Source organism: Drosophila biarmipes, chromosome 2L (assembly GCF_025231255.1).
Source record: "Drosophila biarmipes strain raj3 chromosome 2L, RU_DBia_V1.1, whole genome shotgun sequence".
Taxonomy (NCBI): domain Eukaryota; kingdom Metazoa; phylum Arthropoda; class Insecta; order Diptera; family Drosophilidae; genus Drosophila; species Drosophila biarmipes.
In genome coordinates, this window is record NC_066612.1 from 23186204 (window position 1) to 23208606 (window position 22403).

At 40.2% G+C, this 22403-nt stretch overlaps 3 protein-coding genes across 3 annotated transcripts in view; 1 reads left to right on the top strand and 2 right to left on the bottom strand.

Annotated features, from left to right (window-relative positions):
* Window positions 1–686: 686 nt before the first annotated feature.
* On the top strand, window positions 687–5815 carry LOC108036774 (glutactin). Its single transcript, XM_017113113.3, has 4 exons — window positions 687–917; window positions 2981–3652; window positions 3815–4180; window positions 5213–5815. Exons 1-4 carry the CDS (start codon window positions 687–689, stop codon window positions 5813–5815), a joined length of 1872 nt encoding a protein of 623 aa, XP_016968602.1.
* A 23-nt stretch (window positions 5816–5838) lies between these two features.
* Window positions 5839–14588, bottom strand: LOC108036773 (glutactin). Its single transcript, XM_017113112.3, has 2 exons — window positions 13388–14588; window positions 5839–8139 (listed from the first exon to the last, which is right to left on the bottom strand). Exons 1-2 carry the CDS (start codon window positions 14553–14555, stop codon window positions 6053–6055), a joined length of 3255 nt encoding a protein of 1084 aa, XP_016968601.1. The 5' UTR covers window positions 14556–14588; the 3' UTR covers window positions 5839–6052.
* Window positions 14589–16182: 1594 nt separating this feature from the next.
* LOC108036724 (semaphorin-1A) overlaps window positions 16183–22403 on the bottom strand; it is a 170059-nt gene continuing 163838 nt past the window's right edge. Inside the window, 1 exon segment of the mRNA XM_017113023.3 lies at window positions 16183–22223. Within this exon segment, the coding sequence (XP_016968512.1) occupies window positions 21367–22223 (857 nt within the window). The 3' untranslated portion in view covers window positions 16183–21366.

Sequence of the window (22403 nt, forward strand, 5' to 3'; positions counted from 1 at the left end):
GAACTTCGGCAAGCCGACGTTTGTATACCCTTGCAGTTATAAGAAATAATCAACTTTAGTAAATAATTTTTATACCCTTACAGAGGGTGTAATGATTTCAGTCAGAAGTTTGCAACGCAGGAGACGTTTCCGACACCATAAAGTATATATATTCTTGATCAGCGTCACAAGACGAGTCGATCTAGCCATGTCCGTCTGAAACGTTTCATTCACTGCGTTGCAAACTTCTGACTGAAATCATTATACCTTCTGCAACGGTATAAAAACTATAGGATAAAGCTGTCCGTCGGACAGTGTCCGACCTGGCTCGTTTCGACTTATAGACTACCTGTTATAGAAATAAAATTTTTCGGAAGGAAGGTTTGCGTTGCAACCTTCTGAAATCATTGTAAAACATAAACAAATTAAACTCTGATAATTGTTGTGAGACTATTTGATAAATATGTTTAAATTTTTTTGCGTGTATATATTAGCATAAATCTGTAGCTCGAGCCTCGGGGACGCCGAATCATTTGCAGTTTTGTTTTAGCCAGTTTCCGTTTGCGAACTCTTCATTTGGCTTTTTCGGTCAGTCGTGGGGTGAAACTTCGGGTCAGAGCGGACTAAAAGCTAATGGTCCGGGCCAGTCATTGATCAGTTGCGCTCGGCGCGTTAAAGAGAGTTGGTATCTGTGGCATCCTCCGAAAATGGCGCTCGCGAGCTGGCTCATAGTTTCTCTGGTACTTGTAATCCAGCCTGGTGTGGAATCTAGGGTTCCTGGCAGGCAATATGATGAGGAGAAAGACACCATTGTCGAACTGCCCCAATTAGGCAGCATACAGGGAAAGATTCTCGAAACGGCGTGGACAAAACGCGAAGTGTTGCAGTTTGTGGATGTCAGATACGCAGAACCTCCGACAGGACTGAATCGGTTTAAGGTATACAAGTTCTTGGGACCTGAACTAAAAACTGGAGAACAGCTTAAGCAGAATCTCTGAAGTGTGTCAACAGAACAAAAGTGACTAAGCCATATGTTTTATGCAAAAAAAATAAAAGCGTCATTATGCAAAAGAGGGTAAACGCAGAAAAGATTCGCGAAGAATTCCAAATATAAATGTTTAATTTTATTGAATGTCTGGTTTCTCCAGTTTTAAAACTTTCATAATTATGTAAATGTTACTGGTGGCAATAAATAAGCAAACTGAAAAGATTTTAAATAAAAAATGAACGTTTGGAATCTTTCCTGCGGGGAATAAAGCCTCGGAAAAACAGAGATAATAGTTTTAAATATCGAAATCGATCTAAGGGTCTGTCCATCAAAGTGTTTCGATATGCGAAATACATTGTATAAACGTAAAGTTGTCGTTTATTTATCCTAACTTGGAAACAGTAAAGATCCCAAAACGAAACCGCGAAAAAATTACATCTGTCTAGCGCCAACATGCTCAAACATTATTTAAACGTGTTTTTAAACCGGACCATTTATTAAAACGTTATAAAAATAAAATTATAAAAAGACAAGAAAGTAAGTTAACTTAGGAAGCCGCAGTTTGAATACCCTCCCAGTTATAAGAAATAATCTACGTTAAGTGATTATTTCTCTGACCTTTTGTTTTACAGCAATATGTTAAAGTCGTCCGATGTTTTTTATGTATAATAGAAAATTCATAAAAATATAAATATCCAATCCAATATTATAAGATTATATATCAAAAAACACCGAAGGTTTTATATTGTTTTCCCACCAATTTTCGATCGTTCCAATGACAGCTATATGATATAGTCATTCGATTTTTCGATGAAATTAAATTCGAAATTTAGAACTAACTAAAATATGTTATTTCCAAAAATCGGAAAAATACCCGATTGATATAGTCTCCTCAATTTTCGCATATCACTTTTTTCATATTCAAATTTTGGAAAAACCTCTCAGAATGATACGAATTCATATTAATTACAATTGAACAAAAAATGAATATTGATCTCACAAAAACATCAATCTAAAAACCAGTTTAGTATGAAAGAATATCATGTGGACAAGAAAGCATATCAGTTCTTATATTGAAAAATACCAACTTGAATTTGTCATGTTAGAAAATATAAATATAATATGGCAACACAAGGGATCAAAGTTGATATGCTAAAATACCCGATTGATGAACACCTTTGGTATTTTATTTTCTCTGTGTGGAGGTTAAAAAAAACCAAAGAAATAATTAAAAAAGCTTTAATATATAGTTGTCCGATCCGGCTGTTTCCGACTTATTTGTTACCTGGAAAAGATAGAAGACTTTTGGGAAAGTTTCATCCCGATTAGCGCCGCTGAGTAAAGCAGTCGCTTTACTGTTTACATACCTAACTCCGATTCCCTTGCACTGCCTTTAGCTACGTGAAGGTATGAAGGTATCTGACAGTCGAGGCGTTCGACTGGAGCGCTTTCTTCTGTTGGTACAAATATTTTTAAATTACTAGATTCGTCGGAAAGTATGTAACAGGTAGAAGGAAGCGTTTCCGACCCCTTAAAGTATATATATTCTTGATCAGGATCACTAGCCGAGTCTATCTAGCCATTTCCGTCTGTCTGTCTGTCCCTATGAACGCTGGGATCTCGGAAACTATAAGAGCTACAACAGGCAGACTTGGCATGCAGATTCCTGGGCTTCCTGCACAGAGCAAGTTTGTTTCGGGGTGCTATGACCACTTTAACGCCCATAGTCCGGAAAAATCTGTAGCGCCTATAGTTTTTATGATAGGAACAAAATTTGAATTGCGTTTGTTTCATCAATACCTATCGACTTATCTAAAAAAATGTGCCACACAAACGGCTTAAACGCTGTCTGCCGCCCATATAACATCTACAGAAATAGCCGTTAGCTTTTGCTTATATATCTCCATTTCTCTTTTGCTCCCTTAAGCTGAGTAACGGGTATCTGAGTATAGCGTTCCTTGTTTTCAATAGCGATATTAGTTTTTCTGTGATTTTTGATTGTTTATTTAACAGGCTCCTCGGCCCGTCGAGCCTTGGGAGGACGTGATGGATGCCACTGCGGAAAAAATTGGCTGCCCCTCTGTTGTGTCGATGGACTCTCTTCGGAAGCTGGACGACGTTTTGGACGTAGAGGATTGTTTGACCATGACCATCACCACTCCGAATGTGACTTCACGACTCCCAGTTCTTGTTTACATCCACGGCGAGTATTTGTACGAAGGCAGCAACTCGGAGGCGCCGCCGGACTATCTGCTCGAGAAGGATGTGGTTTTGGTCACGCCGCAGTACAGGCTCGGGCCCTTTGGTTTTCTGTCCACAAAGACGGATGAGATTCCCGGAAACGCTGGCTTCCTGGATATTTTCCTCGCCCTGCAGTTCATAAAGCACTTTGTCAAGCATTTTGGAGGAGACCCATCTCGGGTTACGGTAGCTGGACAAGTGGGCGGAGCAGCCATCGCCCATTTGCTTACGCTGTCACCGATGGTGCAGCGCGGCCTATTCAGCCAAGTAATATACCACTCGGGGTCGGCCATAATGCCAATCTTTCTGGAGGAGGATCCGCGCAAGCACGCCCAGGAGATCGCCAAGAAGGCCGACTGTCAGATGGTGACGGTTCGGGACCTAAACACCTGTCTAATGGAGCTAACGGCTCTCGAGCTGCTTACTGCTTTCATGGAGCATGCTGTAAGTAGTAGGTTGCTGAAACACTAAATTGGGATTCTCGTTGTGCTACAAGAATCGTGAAACTGACGCTCGGTTTAATGGATACTTTTTCATTAAACTTTTTAGTTATGCTTTTGAAATAGAAAACGATAACATTGTTTAACTATCAAACCGCCCCTGCAGCTGGAAAAGTCTGACCTCGGCATTGGTCATACAGGCGGTATACAGTTCACCATCGGCGGGCCCAGTGGAGTGCTGCCCAAACATCCTTACGATCTTATGCTGGAGTCGAACTTCTCTTACCCGGCAATGGGGGGCTGTCCGAAAAACGCAGGAACTCGAGTCCTCAACGAGATTGTGGACAATGACTTTGGCGGGAAGATTCCGGACGACGATTACAACACGTACAACTACATAGACCACGTGATCCGCCAGGTGGTGGGCACCGACAAAACGATGCTCCTCACCAGCTTCGTCACACACGATTTCTTTAACCGTCAACTGTTGGAAAACGGAACCTTCGACACACTTATCCCTAGGCTAATCGATGTGAGTAGTTTTCCTAAAGCCCCTTATAGTACTTTTTAATTTTTGGGTATTACTCCGTTAGCCTCAATTAAGAAAGATTACCCAATACCAAACACAATTGTAAACACTTATTCTCCTACTGTCAGAGACCCCCTAGTACGATTCTCAGCATTTACATAGGTATTTAAACAGACTTACGCGTAATACACCCCTTAAATCTTACAAGCCCTTACAGTTCCCAAGATCTTACCGTTTATACGGACAGAGGGACGACAGACTTGCCCAGATGGATATGTGGGGGTTGGAAAAGCTTCTTTCTCCCTACTACATACTTTCCGAGTAGAGGGTATAAACTCCGTTTAAGGGTATTCGGAAAGTATGAAACAGGAAGAAGGAAGGTTTTCCTACCCATACGATATTTTTATTCTTATGTCCGTCTGTCCAGCTGTAAGTGCGTCCGTATGAACGCTGCGATATCGGAAAGTAGAAGCCAAAATTTTGGAATTTGGCATCCAGATTCTTGAGATTCTGCGCGGTCCAAGTTTTTTTTTTAACAAGAGTGCCTAGCCCACAAACGGAAATAACATATTCTAATTTGACATAAATCAATATTTTGAAAAGCTTTAAATTAGATTTGTTAATATTATTTTATACAATATTTATATTTATATAATATTTATTTAAATATTTTTTTTAATATTTATAATACAAATTGTGCGAAGTTAATTGAGATTGCACCCACATGCAGCAAATCAGCTAATACGCCACTAAGCCGCAAGGGGAGCCACTAGTTGATGGTATAGGGTTGGTAGCGCAATGATACGATAGGTGGCATACCTTTATACTCGCTTGCGCACTCATTTTAGCTGAGAAACAAGTATCCAATAGTATATATAGGGTATATTCTTATTGAACAACTACCGCTTAATATGGGTAGAAAATAATAAAATAATGCAAATTTATATGTTTACTGAATAACCACTGCCTAATATGGGTAGTACGTAAACTCATGATGCGAATGTTGTCATGGTTATAACAGGAGTTTCTTTTAAGGTGGCTGGCACTCTTAACCACAAACTGCCCGTTTTGATGGCCCTGAACATGAACAACAAACACAACCCCCACAGAACATTCCTTTACTCGTTCGACTACGAGGGTGAGTTTAATCGCTACAAGGAAATGGACGAGGAGACCAACATGCAGAGTCCCTTCAAGGCGGGGGTTTCGCTGACCGACGAGGCCCTCTACCTGTTCCCCTACCCCGAACACGTGACCCGCCTCAGTCCGCCGGACGTGACCATGGCCCACCGGATGGTAGAGCTCTGGACGAACTTCGTGATTAGTGGCAATCCTTTGGGATCCCACCGCGTCGGACTCTGGCCGCCAATGACCACGCTTTATGGCCCGTACATGAGGATCGACGACACGTTGACTATCGGGGGCGACTACTTCAGTGAGTTCTCGGCCACCGCCAACGACGAGCACAAAGGTCACAGTCTGATCCGGGAGGTATACTATCTGCGAAACCGCAGCCGAAAACGTGCGCAAAGTAAGCGCCGGAAGCAGCTGGTCGCCTCCAGTGCCAGTAAGTCGAAGAAGATCGGCGGTCGCAAGAGACTGGTGAAGCGGCCAAGTCGCAATAAGATACGTTTTTGAGCACTATAGTGATTGATGGAATGTTATTTTTACACAGATTATTTAAAAATTATTTATTCGAAAACGTAAGCGCTTAAAACATTGAATTCGAGAATCGAAAAATTAAACTGCTTATAAAACTCCGCAAGCCAAGCCTTTCAATTCTCAAGAATACACCAGAATATAACGCTGTTGATTTTGAAATTCATATATTTTGAAATTGAAAGATTATGGCCCATAACCTAATGGTATCATCTACTACTGCCTGGAAAAAAGCTTCATGTGCTGGGGACCGATGACAAGGCTTCTCAGCTGCGAAATTTGACGCGGAGGGTTACTTTGCCTCTCTGCCTGGACGCGGTCTTCCTCCTCCTGTTGGGCCCTATTACGTTCGTCTTCCAATCTCTCGGCTTCCTCCTGTTTCTCTCGAAGCCTCGTTTCTGCTTCCACGTAAGCCTCGTAGCTGGGGAAGTCCTCGACCTTGAGCCCTTCCTGTTCAGTTCCTTCTTCATGGGACCGTTCGTATTCCGCTCCTTGATCGTCGCCATGCTTTTGGTCTCTTTCCTGTTCCACCTGGTCCCTTCGCTGTTCCTCGCGTTCCTGCTTCCCGGCATTGTTTACATCGGGATCGTATGTGTCATACGTTGGATAAGCCTGGCGTTCATCTGGAAGACTTTCTTCCGGCCGCTCTTGCCTCTCTTGATGTAACTGTTCTTGCTGCTGTCGTTCGCGCTCTTGCTCCTCTGCGTAGTATCGCTCCGCATTTTTTGCTTCATGGGCTTTAATATACTCCTCATAGCTTGGGTAGTCTTCCGGTCTGTCTTCCGGCTGATAGTCCTGGGTACGCTCTTGCTGCTCCCGCTCCTGTTGCAAATGATATTCCCGCTCTGAGTGTTCCTGCTGCTCTCGACGCAGTTGCTCTTGCCGTTGTTGCTCGCGGTCTTCCTCCTCTTTGTAGTTGTGTGCGGAGTCCAATTCAGATGGGTTTTCATTGTCTTCGTGTTCAAAGTGTTCGTACGAGGGATACGGTTGGCGATCACCTTCCGGAATATTTTCTAGCTGTTGCTCACGTTCTTGTTGCTCGCGTTCCCGTTGCTCGCGATCTCGCTCTTGTTGGTCTTGTACTTTCTGCTCTCGTCGTTGTTGCTCTCGTTCCTGCTGTTCTCGCTGTTGCTGCTCATTGTTGTAAGTGGAATAGCCCCAACTGTTATTATCATCTACTGGTGGGGTATTGGCAGACTGTTGATCTTGTCCTTTTCCCTGACGTTCTCGATGCTCTCGTTCTTGCTGTTCTCGTTCTTGATGTTCTCGTTCTTGCTGCTCTCGTTCTCGCTGCTCTCTTTCTTCCTGTTCTCGTTCTCGCTGCCTTCTTTCTAGCTCCTCACGTTCCCTTTGCTGACGGACTCGCTCTGCCTGCTCCTGCTGCTGACGTTCTCGCTCTTGTTGCTCTCGCTGTTGGCCTTCTCGCCATTGCTGCTGATGGAATGGTACTTCTTCCTGCTGGCGGGACTCCTGCTGAGGGCGGCGCTGCTGCTGCTGACGCCAACGCTGCTCTCTTTCCAGGATAAACTGTTGCTGACGGGCTTCTTGAGCTCTGACGTATTCCGGATCGGCAGGATGCCAAGTCTGTTGCTGGGGCGGTCTAATTTGCCAATTGGCGTATGGGTTAATAGCGTACGGACGGTTGGTAGTTGTTGTGGTAGTCGAGGTTGTGGGAACTGTGGAGTTGATAGCTGGCTTAAATCTAACCAAGCTATTTTCGGGTACGTTGATGCCCTCGCCAAAGTGCTGGTCCAGCTCGAGCGGATTTTGGCGAGAGTTTGTAAAACGCAGGACGGGACCATACTCAGAAGAAGCCTGCGGCCATTCGCCTGGATTTGGATTGGGTACGCCAGTGGCAGCAAAGTTCACCCACATAGTGACCAAGTTGCGGGACAGGGACCTGTCCAAGGGATTCAGGTAACTGGCCTCTGGCGGATAGGGGAAAAGGTATACGCTGTCGTCGCTGAGGGAAGCGTCCACACCAAAGGGAAGAGGATTGGACAAGTGCCCGAACCGGTGGTACTGTCCGCGATAATCAAAAATGTATAGGTAGGCCGGGGTCCAGCGGTTACGAATGGTGTTTATCACGGGTGCACGGTACAGGATGTAGTTGCTTAGCTCCAGCAGACCATTGGCTACTGATTTTAGGCTGGCCGTGAATTGCTGCTCGGGACTGAATATTTCGCGAAGTGCCCACTGCTTCCATTTGGGGTGATCTCTGGAAGGAGCTGTGTGGCGAAGGACTACGTCGATAAAATCACTCACATTGTGGGACTGCAGACGAGCGATCTGATCGTAGATCCCTAAAACAAAAAGCATTAATTTCAGAAAGTGTACGAATACTTAAGTATTAATCTTGAGTTTTTTGTTCCTGGCAAATAAAACTATTGTGTAGTGTATCCTTTTTTAAATAACAAGTTTGAAACTTAGTAAGCAGGCAGTATTGAGGGAAAAGGAAAAGTGACGTACCGCAACGGGTTTTACAGAAGGAAGCTACTAAAAAGAGAAGTGTAGTCTATAGTGTATAGACAGATAAAAATGCGTCAAGATCAATTTGATATGCGCATGATAAGTTTGTATTTTTTCGACAAATATCAATTTTACCATGAATTAATGTCAAATTTATACCAAAAAATGTAATTTTCTCTGTTTTCGAAAATTTCTTGACCTCGAAAAAGAGAGGATAGAGCAATATGGCGGCGTTAATTACGTGAGTGGAAGCCAAATAGACCTATTCGAAAATCGACTTGGCTAACTTCAAACATGTTGTCTCGCTTCCACTTCATGGCTTTTGAACTTAACGCCCTCGGAAAACGTTGTGCGATAGACCAGCTGCTAAGGTGTCTGTCTCTGATGCTGAAGGTCCCAAGTTCAAGTACGTCCCAAGGCAGAGTATGCTTTAAGTGTTTAAGAATAATATCTGAAATGTCCTTATAATTGTTATAAAAAAGTTGCATTTAAATGATTTCAGATTTAAAAAACAACCAGAAAGGACGTTAACTTCGGCAAGCCGAAGTTTGTATACCCTTGCAATTATAAAAAATAATCAATAATTTGATTAAATCGAATTCGAAATTATAAAAATTTATATTCCCAATATTAAAAGATAATATGTCAAAAAGCCCCAAAGCCTTAATTTGTTTCATATTATTTCCCACCAATTATCCGATCGTTCCTATGACAGCTATGTGATTTTAATAAAATTTAATTCGAAATTCAGAACTAATTAAAAAATGTTATTTTCAAGCTTATATACCCTTAATATATTAAAAAACACAAAAGATATAATTTTTATTTCATGTTTTTCTACTAATTTTCCGATCGTTCCTATGCCAGCTACATGATATAGTCGTCCGATTTTGATAAACATTAGTTCGAAATTCAAAACCAAATAAAAAATGTTATTTGCAAGCGTAGGAGGTTATAAATTAAAAAACACGGAAGATATAATTTTTCAATATTATTTACCACTAATTTTCCGATTGTTCTTATGGGAACTATATGATATAGTCGTCCGATTTTGATAAAACTGAATTCGAAATTCAAAACTAATTTAAAAATGTAATATCCAAGCTTAGAAATTTATATGTTAAGAAACACGAAAGATATAATTTTTTTTTAATTTTTTCCCCGATAGTTCCTATGGGAGCTATAAGATATAAGTGTCTGATCCGGCTGGTTCCAACTTATATACTACCTGCAATAGAAAGAAGACTTTTGTAAAAGTTTCAGCCCGATAGCTTTAGAACTGAGAGACTAGTTTGCGTAGAAACGGACGGACAGACGGACATGGCTAGATCGACTCGTCTTGTGACGCTGATCAAGAATATTTATACTTTATGGGGTCGGAAACGTCTTCTTCACTGCGTTGCAAACTTCTGACTGTAATCATTATACCCTCTGCAAGAGTATACAAATAAAAAATAAATTTATCGCGGGGAGGACTCGATATGATGGTCAATTTGATGAAATCAAGTATCAATTCGGCCCTGATATGTCACATATCAATTTGATATGATCTAAATGTTAAAAACGATATTTCGGTAATATCATTTTTACATTAGCGGTATCACTTTTTTCTAGAAAAAAGCTTTGACAAAGCTATTTTGTCACAATCAAGCGTTGGCTCAGGGGGCTAGCGCTTTGTTTTTGATACACAGGCCTGAGAGTTAGAGATTCGAGTCCTCCCCGCGACAAAATTTATTTTTATTTTTTTATTAAATCTGAAATCATTTAAATGCAGCTTTGTTATAACAATAATAAGGCATTTCAGATATTATTCTTAAACACTTAAAGCATACTCTGCCTTGTGACGTACTTGAACCTGTGACCTTCAGCACCAGAGACAGACACCTTAGCAGCTGGGCGTTAAGTTCAAAAGCCATGAAAACCATGTTAGTGCACGCGAGTCAACATGGTTGAAGTTAGCCAAGTCGAGTTTCGAGTAGGTCTATTTCGCTTCCACTCAAGTAATTAACGCCGCCATATTGCTATATCCTCTCTTTTTTGATGTCAAGAAATATTCGAAAAGAAAAAATTCGTGAAAATTAAATTTTTTGGTATCAATTTGACATTAATTAAAATTGATAATTGTCGAAAAAACACAAACTTACCATACGCATATCAAATTGATCTTGACGCATTTTTTTCTGTGTAGGCTGGTACAGTTCTACGGCTAATAAGCCTTAACAAACTTTTAGTCGCTAGTCAGGTTGTACTCTCCGCATAAAATAGAACAATATTTGGGCATAGATTAAAAATCATTTTAAAACACGCAATTGTTTCTTGCCAGCCGACGAAAATAAATCGGGTACCCTTGAAACTAACTCAGATTAGTTGCTCTCAGCATAAGTGGAATGAGATTAAGCTGTACTTACTAGACCGTTCTAATTGCATTGAACCTAATCAGTATGACCCCGACAGCAACAACTTATCACCAACTGCTTCAATTTGACCCATACGTACCAGATCTGTTCATAGATGACAACATTGAAGTCTAATTTAGGATTATATTTAGGATGTATGTGTTCAATTTCAAATAGACGGCAAACGAATATAAGTATTTATTTGAATATTGAAACTTAGAGCTCACTGGGACAAGTCACAAATATATAATTTTAAAGTTTAATACGAATATTTATTTCCATGCAAAGCTATAATTTGTTTCATATTCTTTCCCACCAATTATCCGATCGTTCCTATGACAGCTATATGATATAGTCGTTAGATATTAATAAATTTAATTCGATATTCAAAACCAATTAAAAAATTTTATTTCCAAGCGTATGAGGTTATAAGTTAAAAAACACCGAAGATACAATTTTTCAATATTATTTTACCACTGATTTTCCGATTGTTCCTATGGGAGCTATATGATATAGTCGTCCGATTTTGATCAAATTTAATTCGAAACTCAGAACAAATTTAAAAATGGTATATCTAAGTTTAGAAAGATATATGTTAAAAAACACGAAAGATATAATTTTTTAATTTTTACCCCGAAAGTTCCTATGGGAGCTATAAGATATAGTTGTCCGACCGGCTGGTTCCGACTTATATACTACCTGGAATAGAAAGAAGACTTTTGGGAAAGTTTCAGCCCGATAGCTTTAAAACTGAGAGACTAGCTTGCGTAGAAACGGACGGACAGACGCGCATGGCTAGATGGACATGGAAAAGTCCGACAAAGATTCCAACTACACCACTGACATTATAGGACATTGTTATATATGGTTTTAAAATACTTGTAGCTTTAGAAGTTCACAAGTTACAAGTATACAAAAATTAGCTATTTCGAAAAGTGGTAGAACTAATGTTTCTTATATTGACCTGTTTAACATCATCTAAAATTTACAGGATCCTAAAACATCATTTTGGAACAAACTGACAAACAGCTTTTTTTTCATTTTTAGAAGTCCCCTCAAATCTTGTCTTGCATCTGATTTTGACAGCTGCGTTGTAATTTAAGTGAGATTAATAGCGAGGGTAAACATTCTTATCTGCCCAAGTAGATACAATTTTCGAAAAACGTTGTGCGATAGTCCAGCTAGTAAGGTCTGTCTCTGATGCTAAAGGTCCCAGGTTCAAGTACGCCCCACGGCAAAGTATGCTTAAAGTATTTAAGAATAATATCTAAAATTTCCTTGTAATTGTAATAACAAAGCTACATTTAAATAGTGCCAGATTTCAATCAAAAAATTAAAAATAAATTTGTCACGGGGAGAGGGACTCGAACCACTAACCCTCAGGCCTGTGTATCAAAAACGAAGCGCTAGTCCCCTGAGCCAACGCTTGATTGTGACAAAAAAGCTTTGTCAAAGCTTTTTTCTAGAAAAAGTGATACCGCTAATGTAAAAATGATATTACCGAAATATCGTTTTTAACATTTAGATCATATCAAATTGATATGTGGCATATCAGGGCCGAATTAATATTGGATTTCCTCAAATCGACCATCATATCATATCAATTTTTTTTTCTGTGTATCTGCAATAGAAAGAAGTCTTTTGTGAAAGTTTCAGCACGACAGCTTCAAAACTAAGAGACTAGTTTGCGTAGAAACGGACAGACAGACAGACAGACGGACGGACAGACGGACATGGCTAGATCGACTCGTCTTGTAACGCTGATCAAGAATATATATACATTATGGGGTCGAAAACGTCTCCTTTACTGCGTTGCAAACTTCTGACTGAAATTATTATACCATCTGCAAGGGTATAAAAATGGGTCAGTTTCTATACCATTTTCTCTTGGAGAATAGTCTACGACCCCATAAACCTGACTGACTGTCCGTCTGTCCATCTTTTCGTGTCAAGGCTGTGATCTCGGACAGTATAAGAGATAGAGGTTTGGGATTTCCGTTTCAGATTCCTTATCTTCGCACGCAGCGCAATTTGGTTAGGCGAAGCGACCAAATCTGAGACTCTACAGTTAAAGTGCTTGAAACATATCTTAACTGATATGTATTGTCCTTGCCCACAACCATCAAGAAATGGTACGTTTGATGCAAATATCTCGAAAACTATCACAGATGTATAATTGCTTTGTTCTAGTGCAAGTTTGTTACGCGAACATGCCATGCCCACTCCAACGCCCATAAGCCGACCAAGACTGCGACCACCAGTTTTCATGCTAGAATTGTAACTGAAATGTATTAGTCTTATCAATACCTTTCGACTGCCTTACACAAAGTTAGCCAAGCCCACTGTAACGCCCACAAAGGTCCATTAGATATTGCCGCTCACATAACGATATACTGAAATCGGGTGTAGATGCGATTTAAAGTCTCGCTCAGCTACTTGTATGCCTTCATCTCCCTCTTAGGGCAGTCAATTAAAGCGTTCTTCCTTGTTTTAGGTTTAAAAGGCCTACAAGCTTGGTCGATTGTACGGACACTGGCCGATACGGCAAGGTGCCTCGTTGGAACTAATGCAAAAGTCTGCTTTATGGTGTTGCTGAGAGTGTTAATAAGGATTTACGTGATTAAGGCCTTTTTCGCTCAACAATTATCCCTCTACCATCATTAGACAATAAAACTTGGGTACTTACGCGATATGACGAAGGAGCTGGCGTCTTTGGTGGCACCGAAAATAGTGGGCAGCGCAAGGCTACCGTTCGTGACCATGGAGACTGGGTGGCTGGGCAGGTAGCCCAGGGAGTCGCCGACGACCAGTTTGAAGCCACCCAAGTGGGCGAGGCCTAGCGGCTCGTTCTGCACGAGCAGTTTTTCGAAGGCGGCCACCAATTGGGAGGTGGACAACCGGCTGAGGCAGTCGTAAATGGACGCGAGTCCGTGGGAGGAAAGGTGGAAGGGTGGACAGCGGGCGAGACGTGCGAAAGTGTGCAGGGTTTCAAGGGGTTCCTCGTCAATCAGATAAGGATTCAGGGCGGTACCCGACTGCAGGATCAGCTGCTGGAACAGCTTGTTGGCCCGCCCACTGAGGCTCAAGGCGTGGGCCAATGTGGCGCCACCCGCCTGACCTACCAGGGTCACCTTGTCGGGATTGCCACCAAAGTAGGCCAGATTGCGCTGCAGCCATTCCAGGGCCAAGTGCAGATCGGAGAGGGCCACATTTCCGGGAAGCTCGTCGCTCAGCGCGCTCAGGAAGCCGAAGGGAGCCAGCCGATAGTTAATGGAGACCAAGAGCACATCCTTCTCGAGAACGTAGTCCGGTTGTGCCTCCTCGGAGCCGCCGTCGAAGAGCATTTCACCGTGCACGAAGACCAACACGGGCAGCTGACTGGCGCCATCCGGTGCGTAGATGTCCAATGTGAGGCAGTCGTCGACGTTTTCTCCCCTGGACTCGGAGTCCCTCAGACGGTCTAGCTCCGGGAACTGGGCGCAGTTCGGGCTCTTTTCGGTGGCACTAACCCTTCCCTGGAATCCTATTGGTTGCGCAGCCTGGAAGCGTGCCAAGCCGCCTCCCACTTTTGCGTACCGCAGACCCAGGAAAGCATTCACCGGACGATTAGCAATGGTCTTAAAGTTTTTGATCCCGGAAATGTGTCCGACTTCGGGAACTGTAACAATGGCTTCATGGGGCTGAGAATATTGTGGTTCCGACTGCCAGGGGGCTGGCTTCAGCGGTTCGGGCTGCCACGGGGGCTGCATCCCGGTATCCTCGTCGTAGCTGTCATTATAGTCTGCTGGAGAGCCCCCGAAGAGGGCATAAGTTTGCGCCACACAAAGGGCCAGCACCAGGAGCAACGGCTGCATGCTCGTTGCGTCGCGTTTAAACGAGAACTGATTTTCGAATCAGCTTCGACGACCTGAAAAGCTTTGGGCACTATCTGTAACTAAAGCCTTGGGTCGGCCGATCAGCGACGTTAGCTTGTTACTAAGTTCAACTTAAAACAAGAGAGCCGATACCAACGACTATCAAATACCCCTTACTCATCTAAGGGTAGTTCCAGGAACATCGAGATATACAGTCTGCTAAAATAAGCTTGCCCTGCTTCAGTATCTGAAGACATCCCCTATTAGGAAGGTTTGATAAATTACATTAACAAATTTAGATATTGCCAAAACCAGAAAAAAATGAAGTTCAAAATACTGGATTCCGTAACCAAAACCTTGAAAGATATCTTATGGTAAGAAGTGAAACATTTTTGGGTTCCTTAAACTAATATTGGGATCCCGGATTGGGGTTTTTTGGGCTCCTGTAATTGTATTCCTGGTTGGAACTACTGATAATGGTTGTACTTGTGCTATAAATAAACGCAATAAGTACAACATAAACATCACCAAGCGAACATTTTACGGATCCGCGCCAGCTTCTTCTGTAGATTGGGTTGGTTCAACGGACCTTATCTCATCCGCTTGCCTCCGACCGAGGCCTATCTCGTGGCACAGCTTTTTTTGTTGTCGAAGCGTGTTTCGCCATCTTAAATTGAGCTCACCCTACATAGATGCTATATTTACAAACATGTCTGTATCGCTTGGTACTTCACAAAAAAAAGAAAGGAAGTTAATTTCGGCAAGCCGAAGTTTGTGTACCCTGGCAGTTTTAAGAAATAATCAACGTTAATAACATCATGTTACATTTTTAAGGATTGTTGCCAGCTTCAGTGATATTAAAGAAATGATTTCATTGTTTCTCTGACCGTTTTTTTGACAGCTATATGTTACTCTTCAGATTTGTATTAAATTTAATTTGAAATTTTTAAAAATAAAAAAAATGATATTCCCAATGTTATGAGATAATATTTCAAAAACCACCGAAGCTATAGTTTTTATACCCTTGCAGAGGATATAATGATTTTAGTCAGAAGTTTGCAACGCAGTGAAGGAGACGTTTCCGATCCCATAAAGTATATATATTCTTGATCAGCGTCACAAGACGAGTCGATCTAGCCATGCCCGTTTGTCCGTTCATCCGTTTCTACGCAAGTGGGTCTCTCAGTTTTGAAGCTATCGGACTGAAACTTTCCAAAAAGTCTTATATAAAAATCATATAGCTCCCATAGGAACAATCGGAAAATTAGGGGTAAAATAATATTGAACAAGAAAGGAAGTTAACTTCGGCTTGCCGAAGTAAGCGTCAGAATGGGAACAACCTTGGGCTGCATTCGAAGGTAAAGAGTCAGCTTTCACTCGAGCAGAAGGACATGGCTAGATCGGATCGGCTGGTGATGCTGATCTGAAATATATGTACTTTAGAGGTCGGATACTCTTCCTCCTATCTATTATATACTCTTCTCCGAATGCAATATAACCTTTCACTCTACAAGTTAAGGGTATAAACACGTGATTACCTTTTAGGAATACTGCTCGCCTCATTTAGGAGAGAGAGTATACCATTATAAATAAGCCATCACCATCATTATAAAACGCATTGTACAAGTTCATAATATAATATTTTTCTCTATATTTTCCTTTTTAATTATTTTTCGATTTCATTCCCTCCGTTTTGTTTTTTTTTCTTGTTAAAGTTCAATATTCAATTTCTTGTTTTGTTTCGGCTTGTCCGGTATGTATTTATAATAATGTGTTATAATTAAGAATCGTCATTTCATCTAAATATTTCAGTTATAATAATACAATACAATAATCATTAATAATATGCTGGTTTTCTTTACTCTATTTCTCTTTTCGCCATGCTTGTTAAACTTGTGTGTGACTTTCTTCAAAATGAATTTCGATCCGTTTGGTTTGTCTCGAACCGAATTTGGGTTCGTGTCATTTTCATCAGATTGAGTTTAATTTTTTCGTGTCTGAGATTGGCTTTTTCCTATGACTCGCAGCTTACTGTACTTTCATGTATGGAAATCAGAGTTCTAGGAAAGCTAAAAGCAAGTTTATGCATATATACTTGTGTCTATATATGTATATAAGTGTTTATATATATTATTTCTATGTATTTTAATCTCGATTATGCTGTGGCAGTGGTCGAAAGGAAAACAGCCTCTTTACTCAAATCCAGATTCGAACTTAAAAATAATGTATCAAATTACGTATTTTGTTAGCTGCTTCCCTCCAACTAATTAATCCTTGTGAAGTGAGAAACAAACGCAGAAGTTCCTTAAAGTGGCGCGATTGCGTGTGGTGTACTTATCGGTTTGCCTGCGATTACCCTAGGAACTTCTAACGAAATTTAGGACATACGGAAATCATACGAATGGAAAGTCGTTTACCCAAAAAAGTACATTGATTAATTTGTCACTTAATCAAAGATTCACTGATTTGTTTTTTGCTTTTGTTTTCCTTCGTCTCCTTGGTTTTTGTTTTATATTTTTTGTAGCTCAGTCTTTTTACTAACAATTTTTAGTTGTTCGTGTTGTTTTTATTTTTCTTTTTTATGCCGTAGACCTTCGATTTGCAGTGCTGCTTTAATTTAAGATACCGCATATTTCTCGCGTCAATAGTAAAGAGTTAAAGTATTCATTTGTGAATCGTTTGCTTTGAGCCAAATCCAAAACTTGAGGAAATCCGAAAGGGAGTTCTATATGTAAAGAAGGTTTCTCTCGAGGAATGAGGAAATGAGGGAACCGTTTTGCACGAACCGCTACCAATCCGAACTTCTTTGGGAGATCAGGGTTTATTCTTTCGGTGCCTATAAGCGGAATTAGGGAACTCAATTCATAAAGTTTAGATTGCGTGTTTGTTCATACACTTAAATGGCTTGCTGTTAGCTTTATAGTTGCTTGGAAGTACCGTTTTGTGTCTAACTTTCGTAACTTATAGATTAAGCATTTGTTATACTCTCGGGGTTTTCGATAAGTTCGTTACTGAGTACGATCTTGCGCTACATTTTCAACAATTTAATTTATCCTTACGTATTTGTAACCGCTAAAGAATGGGTAACATACTTGCGGACCGTATGCTCAAGCATCTCTTAAGAACTGTGTGTGGGTGTGATGCCATTTGGGGAAAATTAAATGCTTCCGGCTCATATTGTTTCAGTTAGGGATCTGATGTTGTTTTTTTGATTTGAGGAATATTTATTTGGTTGATGAAGTATTTACAAAGTTTTGCATAATAATATTCATATAGGTAATGCATACGTTAGGCTTGTTGCGTTATAAAATCTTAACATAATTATATAAATTGAATTCGTGAACTCGCTTAACTTTGTTTTGTTTATGGCCTTCAAGTAAGTAAAATGCATCGATTACGTGTCAGTGTGTGTTTGTATTTATTCTATATGTAAGAGAGCTGGCTACTTAGAAATTATACAACCAAACGGAACAGGGTATCGTACAGAGTTATTACGCTTACTCTAAGTCCGCTCAGTAATCTGATTTCCATTATCTGTAATAGTTCGCTTGATTCCACAAAACATAATAATGCAGTTTTTATGTACTGATCAAGATTGTGGTAAATGTCTTAACCTAGTTAGTGGGTATTTATAATGCCTGCTCGCAATATATATCATTTAATCTTTTATAAGTTTTTCATATATTTTTATATTTATTTTATGTAAGAAGCACTTGAATATATATAGTTTTTAATGAAAAATTAAAATTTGGGTGTGTCGTATCTTGGGTTGTTTTTTTTTTTTGGTATTTGGGTTCTTGGTTTCTCTTCTAATTTTAAGTGTTGGCTGTTCTTTATAGTTTTATAGTTGCTAATTAGCAAATACGAATGCGCTCTCTACAATCTGTAGGTAATAATTGTTTTCGTCTTATACGGAGAAAGTTAAAAATCGTTTCCGTTTAGCTTATATTTATCTTTAAAGTTTCTTCAACGACGTCGCTTTATCAACTCTAATTTCTTCTAAAAAAGTGTCTGAGTTGACTTATCTCACAAAGGCATGCCCTTTTTCTGAAAGTTTTAAGAACGTTAGATGACTTTTTGCGCTTGACTCTGTTTTTTTTTATATTACGTGTTTTTAATAAAATATTTTTCTTAAATAAGTTGTTTTTGTGAGTTTATTACATCACTTTGTTCATTTTTTATTTTTTTTTTATTTTTATTTAAAAGCATTTCTAAAGAACCTTTCTTCTAAAGTTTTTAATAAGTGTATGTATATGGGTCATCTATTTTTATGTATGTATAAGTATATATTCATGGATTCTCTGATCTTCTTGTTGCTGATTTATGTTTGTAGGCATGCTTTACTGTAAAACCTTTCAATTGCAACCTGGCTTAATTTACATTTACATGTCCAACTTTGCCTTGTATATATATTGAATAATCGGTAATCGGCTTTCAGTTTGCTTGTATATATGTAAATGGTAAAGTGTATAAAAGTTAATGATCTGGTTCAGTTAATCTTGTGTGTACTTGTATAAGTAGATGACGTAGATCTAGAATTAGTTCAAAACTCTAGTGTATTCCTAGTTTTATCCATCTGCTGCTACTCTATGTGGCTGATTCTTTGCGTTTGTTTTTTGCTTAAACATTTTAAGTGTTTGTATTGCTTTCAAAGTACTCGACACGGGTATCTTAAAGTGGGAAAAAATCAATCAATTTAAAAACAAAGTAAGCATAAACAGACACTACCTTGCTACGTATATTGTTGCGCAATTACATACATACATTAAATTATAAATAAAAAGAAACCCAATAAATAAACTTAACGATAAATAACTTTGAAAAATAATCTTTTTATGGTTTGTGTCTTTGGCTTTTTCAATTTAATCGCATTTCTTCAACTTTGTGTTTTTACGCTCTTGATTTTTCGGTTGTATACATTTTGTCAAAAAGTAAATTTGCATATCAAAAGCACTAAATTGCAGCTTGATAAAGTATATATTAATTAATATATACGCTTGCGTTTGTATTTTTACTTTAAGTCTACTGTCTGTTATGGGGTTTCAGTTTATACATTTGCTTTGATTTAGATATTTCTACGCTTTTTACTCGTTTTGCAACGCAATTTCCAAGTTTGATCGGATGATGATTGATGTTTCTCATACAAAATATTGAGTACCGATTAGCTTAGCCTATTTCTAATATACTCTATTACGTGAACAACATTAGCAATGCCCCTAGTGAAAATATTTTCAAAAGTTTTGTTCTGCTCTCTGGCCCAATCTATAATACAAACCCTATGTGGTTAGGCTAAAGTTTACTTAAATGCTTTCACTAAATTTTGATCGATCACTGCACATGAAATTTGTGTGTCCCTTATCATGCATATTTAGGTATGTTTGTATATATACAAAGAGAGCGAGTTCGGTTCTCAGTACAGAACTATTCTGAATCATTGCAAACAATAACAACTAAACTCATGGTGGGCACATACCCAATTATGGCACATATCGCACATTCTGCTTTCTGTACAGATCGGTTAAATAATGCTTATAGTCCTGTACATAATTTACATTTTTCTACGGCAGACTGAAGCACTGGAGTCTGAAGAACTACTACAGCTTAAGGCTCTGAAACTTAAATTGACAATAGAAAAAGCACTCGATGGATTCGATTATGATAGAAAGCTGCATTGCAGTTGACAGTTACAGTTCCAGATCCAGTTCGGAATGAGTCCCGAATGCGATTCCCTTATACTTCCCCGGTTTTTGACGGCTTAATACTAATTTGTTTGCCTTTCTACTATTTCGGTAATTAATTTGTTTTGTGTAAATCAGTAATAAGCGTTTTGTTTTGTTTCATCATCTTCCGCAACTATTTATGCTTCTCAAATTTATTCTATTTTTACTTTCTCTGGGTTAAATGCAAAAAATCTTGTATGTCGTGTATACTCTATTCGAATAAGATTTGCTTAGATTACGTTACGTCTTGACAATCTTTAGGATTAATATATACAACTGTTCATTTTTTGCAGTGGTAACTAACAATATCATTTATCAGATCCGATTCAGCGTAACTTTCTTGAACCGTGTCTATGTAATCAAAAGGTATATAGTCATAAATATGTATGTTATGCTACGCTCGTGTATACTTAGCAGATCTGGGAATAGAATATGTAAAGGCTATATAACTATAAATCTCGTGTATAACTTCTCTGGCTTTTGTGTGTAAGTAAGTCCCGATCCACTTCCTATCGCTGATGAATGATTTCTTCGATTGCTACTTATCGTATAAGGGAGGGGGAGGGTTGGGGGAGAAGTGAATAAGCCACTTGTGAACTTGTGAAAATTTAAGGTAGTAAATGGTAACTTTTTAGTTAGGGAGATCACAGTTAATAGATTTTTTAATAAACTAAATATTTTTCACAAATAAATCAAACATTTAGTTTACGTCGAATGAATTTTGTTAGTTTCGACCTTATTCTTTTAAAAAAAATAAATTTTTAAAATTAAAAATGCATTAAATTGTAAAAAATCTAAACATTTGCTTAATAGGTGAAAGATTACAATTTATATAATTTACTCTCCTCATTTGAGACTAGCGCAATGTCGGTTACAATTTACTACCTTAATATCAAGCTCTGAATATCCTGCCTAAAAACACGTCTTTTATTAAATTTATAGTTCATTGTTCACTTTTTAGGAAACAGAAACCAGTTCCATTCTAGATAGCACAACTGATAGAACAACTGTCTGAAGATGTCTTAAAAAGTGAAATTGTAGTCTATTCATTTCGTGTGATAGTATTTTTGTTTCTGATCAGTGGCTTATTGCTAGTATATTTCGTTTTCGTCCCAGTCGACTGATTGCAGCACTAGCTTGTCCAGCTCCTTGGAATCGCCGGAGCTGCTGTTGCGCCTGCGCCGCCTCCTCTGGAGGTGTGCCCACTTCCGGTTGAGCTGGGTGGCCATTTGGGGGGCGGCAAACATCGCCGCTGCCGCTGCACTCAGCTTGGTGGGCGTTATGGCGCTGCTGCCGCGGTTGGTGGAGCTTCCCGAGGTCGTTGGCGTGGCTCCGCCTCCGGCAGGACTCATGCTAAACAGCTCCCTGTTGCCGAAGCGAAACCTACGGGGCGGCGGCAAGGGTGGCGAAGCGACCAGGTGAGGTGTGTCGTATGGCGGAGGCGGTGTGATCATGGCCAGCGATGAGGTGTCCTCCATCTCCTCATCCTCATCGTCGTCATCATTGAAATAGAACCTGGCGTTGGACTGGCGTTCGTAAAGCTCGTAGGAAGGCGTCTCCGCCAGCGGCGATTGCGGTTGAACTGGCGTCACCGGCATGGACTTGGCATATGTCCTGCCGACAATCGGACTCTCGGCGAGTGGCTGTGCTGGGGGCGTGGTCGGACCGAGGGGCGGATGCGGGTGCGGGTGCGGATGCGGATGTGGGTGGTGGTGTGGCTGGGTGTGCGTGGACTGCGCCTGGATGAGTGGCATCGATTTGGTGTTGCATATCAATCAATCACGGTAGATATAGCTGCAGTTCTTGGGGCTCTCCTGCGGACTGGGACTGCTGGATGGCGGGGCCGGACTGCTGCTGCTGTTGGACATTACGGGTGAGGAGCCGGAACTGGAGTGCGGCTGCTGTGACTGCTGTTGCTGCTGGGGGCTATTTGAACGGTGTTGAGTTACTGCAAGAGCCGGAAAACACTCGAATTAGTTGCGAAAATCAGACTTGGTTGGGTGCTTGGGCTTGGGTGCATGTTGCATCGATGCTTAGGTCTGGACACACTAATGGAAACGCATATTTCGAGACAACATTGAATCTGCTGCAACATGCACATAAACACTCGCACACACACAGAATCTAC

Bases quoted from the DNA above. Each gene is read 5' to 3' on its own strand.
- LOC108036774 (XM_017113113.3), top strand. From the start codon at position 687: ATGGCGCTCGCGAGCTGGCTCATAGTTTCTCTGGTACTTGTAATCCAG. The intron at 918-2,980 runs GTATACAAGTTC...TTTATTTAACAG, and splicing joins CAGGACTGAATCGGTTTAAG to GCTCCTCGGCCCGTCGAGCC. The intron at 4,181-5,212 runs GTGAGTAGTTTT...GTTTCTTTTAAG, and splicing joins TTATCCCTAGGCTAATCGAT to GTGGCTGGCACTCTTAACCA.
- LOC108036773 (XM_017113112.3), bottom strand. From the start codon at position 14,555: ATGCAGCCGTTGCTCCTGGTGCTGGCCCTTTGTGTGGCGCAAACTTAT. The intron at 8,140-13,387 runs GTAAGTACCCAA...TTTTTGTTTTAG, and splicing joins CAGCTCCTTCGTCATATCGC to GGATCTACGATCAGATCGCT.